General features: G+C 62.6%; 1 protein-coding gene across 1 annotated transcript; it reads left to right on the plus strand.

The window, feature by feature from the left end:
- LOC109777356 (UDP-glycosyltransferase 75C1-like) lies at window positions 1-1,793 on the plus strand. The gene has a single exon (XM_020335997.3). It carries the CDS (start codon window positions 72-74, stop codon window positions 1,521-1,523), a length of 1,452 nt encoding a protein of 483 aa, XP_020191586.1. The 5' UTR covers window positions 1-71; the 3' UTR covers window positions 1,524-1,793.
- The last annotated feature ends 2,096 nt before the right edge of the window (window positions 1,794-3,889 follow it).

Here is a 3,889-nt window from a genome sequence, read left to right on the forward strand (position 1 = left end):
CCCAGCAACGACGCACACACATCGACGACAAGACACTCTTACGTAGCACGCTCGCTCTTGCACTCGCAGCAATGCCGGCCATGGTGGCGCAGGAGGCGGAGCGCGCGGGGGAGGCGCCGCACTTCCTCGTGGTCACGTTCCCGGCGCAGGGCCACATCAACCCGGCGCGCCACCTCGCGCTGCGCCTCCTCAGCGCCTCGCCGGGCGCCCGCGTCACCTTTTCCACCCCCGTCTCCGCTTTCCGCAAGATGTTCACGGACGTCGAGGACGCGGAGGCGGTGGACCACGTCGACGGCGCCGGCGTCCACTACGTGCCCTACTCCGACGGGTTCGACGGCGGCTTCGACACGTCAGCGCACGACATCTCGTACTACATGTCCAATCTCAAGGCCGCGGGGTCCCGCACGCTCGGCGGCGTGCTCGCGCGCCTCCGCGACGCCGGCACCCCCGTCACGCAGGTGGTTTACACCGTGATGCTCTCCTGGGTCGCCGCCGTCGCGCGCGCGCACGGCGTTCCCGCCGCGGCCTACTGGATCCAGCCGGCCACCGTGCTCGCCGCCTACTTCCACTTCTTCCGTGGCACCGACGGCCTCGACCAGGCCGTCGCCGCCGCGGCGAGCGACCCGTGGGCGGACGTCCGCGTCCGGGGGCTCCCGCCGATGCGCCTGCGCGACCTGCCGTCGTTCTTCACCATCGCCTCCGACGTCGACCACCCCTACGCCTTCGTCCTCACCGCGTTCCGCGAGCTCCTCGACGTGCTGGACCGCGAGGACACGCCCACCGTGCTCGTCAACACGTTCGACGCTATGGAGCCTGATGCGGTGGCGACGCTGCGCCAGCACGGCGTCGACGTCGTCCCCATCGGCCCCGTGCTCTCCTTCCTGGACGCATCGGCGGCGCCGGTCAACAACAACAACGATCTGTTCAAGCCGGACGGCAAGGGGTACCTGGAGTGGCTGGACGCGCAGGAAGCGGGGTCGGTCGTCTACATCTCCTTCGGGAGCCTGTCGACGATGAGCAAGCGGCAGATCGCGGAGGTGGCGCGCGGCATGGCGGAGATCGGCCGCCCGTTCCTGTGGGTGCTGAGGAAGGACAACCGCGGCGAGATAGACGGCGACGACTCGTGCAGCGGCATCGGCTCCAGCGCGGGCATGGTGGTGGAGTGGTGCGACCAGGGGAAGGTGCTGTCGCACCCGGCGGTGGGGTGCTTCGTGTCGCACTGCGGTTGGAACTCGACGCTGGAGAGCGTGGCGTGCGGCGTGCCGGTAGTCGGGATGCCGCAGTGGACGGACCAGGGCACCAATGCGTGGCTGGTGGAGCGGAAGCTCGGCACCGGGGTCCGGGCCGCCGTGAGTGAGAAGGACGGCGTGCTGGAGACCGACGAGCTGCCGAGGTGCATCGGCTCCGCCACGTCGGATGTGGTGCGCGCCAAGGCGGCGCTGTGGAGGGAGAAGGCGAGGGCGGCGGCGGCCGTGGGCGGCTCATCCGAGAGGAACCTCAGGGCGTTCGTCGCCGGCAACTAGCCAGCCGGTAGGCCGGCTTGCCTGCGCTGCATGGTTCTGCAAGATCGAGAGCGAATAGCAGGACGAGACGAGTGACGAGACGGCTCGAGCAGTACTGTGTGTCTGTGTCCCTGTGGATTCGACACTGCAGCTGTTTTTTTTTGTTGTTGTTGCGAAAGACTGTTCTTTTTATCAAGTTTGGATTGCAAACCACGTGTTCCATGTGGTGCCAAAGACTGTTGTAGTGCTGCTACCTGGGAGAGATCGAATGCCATCTGCATATTGTCCGGATTTCCGCACCAGTGTCAGATGTGTGTGCGTCATAGGATGGCAATTCTCTCTGTTAAAATATTTTTTTGTTAGAGAAAAAGGGGTGACTCAACTTTGTACAAGCTTTAGCCGAAAATTCTGAAATAAATCCATGATAAATGCGAGCACCAAGACTTGAAACCCTGGTGAGCTGGGATTACCACTACCCACCTAAGAGCATCTCCAGCCGTTGGCCCCCCGGGGCGCCTAAAATCGCCGCCTGGGGTGAGCCGGCGCAAAAAATCGGCCTGGGGACGAGTTGGTCCCCAGCCGCCCGCCCCAGGGCCGCCCCAGGCGCGTTCAAAAAAGGCAAATATATAGCAAATTTTGGCAAAGTTCGGCATATATTACATAATAGTCGCGGATTTTTATTACATAACATATCTAATCTAAAAAAGAAACTGGCTGAACGCGGAGTAGTCGCCGTCGTCGCCGCCATCCTCGCCGTCGTCGTCGTCGGGCTTCTCCTCCTTGACACAGGCGTCCCAGCTGGACTCCTGCCCGGCGTCGCCATGTCGGACTGGTGGCGCGTCCTCGTCATCGATGACGACGACTCCTCCTTCGTCGCGGCCCGGCGGCGCTGCGCGAAGCGCCGCAGGGCGGCGCACTGGCGCTCCCTCGCCATCTTCAGGGAGTCCGCGCGCGCCCATTCCAGGGCCGCGTCGTCGTCGAGCTCGACGTCGCTGCCGTGCTCCGTCTTCACCGGCGCGAGCCCCGGCTCCGTCTTGGGCTTGACGAAGCGCGGAGGAGCTGACGAGGAGGCGCGCCGGCCGCCCTCGTTGATGACGATGCCGGCGTTGCGAGTGCGCCGGCCGAGCGGCGTCTCCGCCGCGGGCTCGGCCTTGACGCCGAGCAGCGCCGGAGAGCCGGAGGAGTGCGAAGAAGAGCGTGATGAGGAGGAAGAAGAGGAGGCGCCGAACCTCCTGGGCAACCATTGTTGGGGAACGTAGCAGAAATTCAAAATTTTCTACGCATCACCAAGATCAATCTATGGAGTAACTAGCAACGAGAGAGAGGGGAGTGCATCTTCATACCCTTGAAGATTGCGATGCGGAAGCGTTGCAAGAACGCGGTCGGTGGAGTCATACACGAAGCGATTCAGATCGCGGCCGAATCCGATCTAAGCACCGAACAACGGTGCCTCCGCGTTCAACACACATGCAGCCCGGTGACGTCTCCCGTGCCTTGATCCAGCAAGGAGAGAGGGAGAGGTTGGGGAAGACTCCGTCCAGCAGCAGCACAACGGCATGGTGGTGATGGAGGAGCGTGGCACTCCAGCAGGGCTTCGCCAAGCACTGCGAGAGACGAGGAGGGAGAGGGGTAGGGCTGCGCCAAGAAAGAGGGAGACTCGTGTCTTCTGCAGCCCCAAAAACCCCACAATTTATAGGAGGAGGGGAGGAGGGTGCGCCCCCTCTAGGGTTCCCACCCCTAGGGGGGGCGGCAGCCCTAGATTGGATGGAGGGGGCGGCCAAGAGGGGGAGAGAGGGGGCACGCCCTAGGGTGGGCCTTAGGCCCATCTGCGCCTAGGGTTTCCCCCTTTCCCCTCCAAGCTGCGCCTTGGGCCCTGGTGGGAGGTGCACCAACCCACTCAGGGTCTGGTCCCTTCCCATTCTTGGCCCATGCAAGCCTTTGGGGCTGGTGGCCCCTCCCGGTGGACCCCCGGAACCCTCCGGTGGTCCCGGTACATTACCAGTGACGTCCGAAACTCTTCCGGTGGCCAAAACCTCACTTCCTATATATTATTCTTTACCTCCGGACCATTCCGGAACTCCTCGTGACGTCCGGGATCTCATCCGGGACTCCGAACAACATTCGGTAACCACGTATATCTATTCCCTATAACCCTAGGGTCATTGAACCTTAAGTGTGTAGACCCTACGGGTTCGGGAACCATGCAGACATGACCGAGACGTTCTCCGGCCAATAACCAACAGCGGGATCTGGATACCCATGTTGGTTCCCACATGTTCCACGATGATCTCATCGGATGAACCACGATGTCGGGGATTCAATCAATCCCGTATACAATTCCCTTTGTCAATCGGTATGTTACTTGCCCGAGATTCGATCGTCGGTAT

The sequence above is a fragment of the Aegilops tauschii genome, chromosome 3, assembly GCF_002575655.3.
Source record: "Aegilops tauschii subsp. strangulata cultivar AL8/78 chromosome 3, Aet v6.0, whole genome shotgun sequence".
NCBI classification, from domain to species: Eukaryota; Viridiplantae; Streptophyta; class Magnoliopsida; order Poales; family Poaceae; genus Aegilops; species Aegilops tauschii.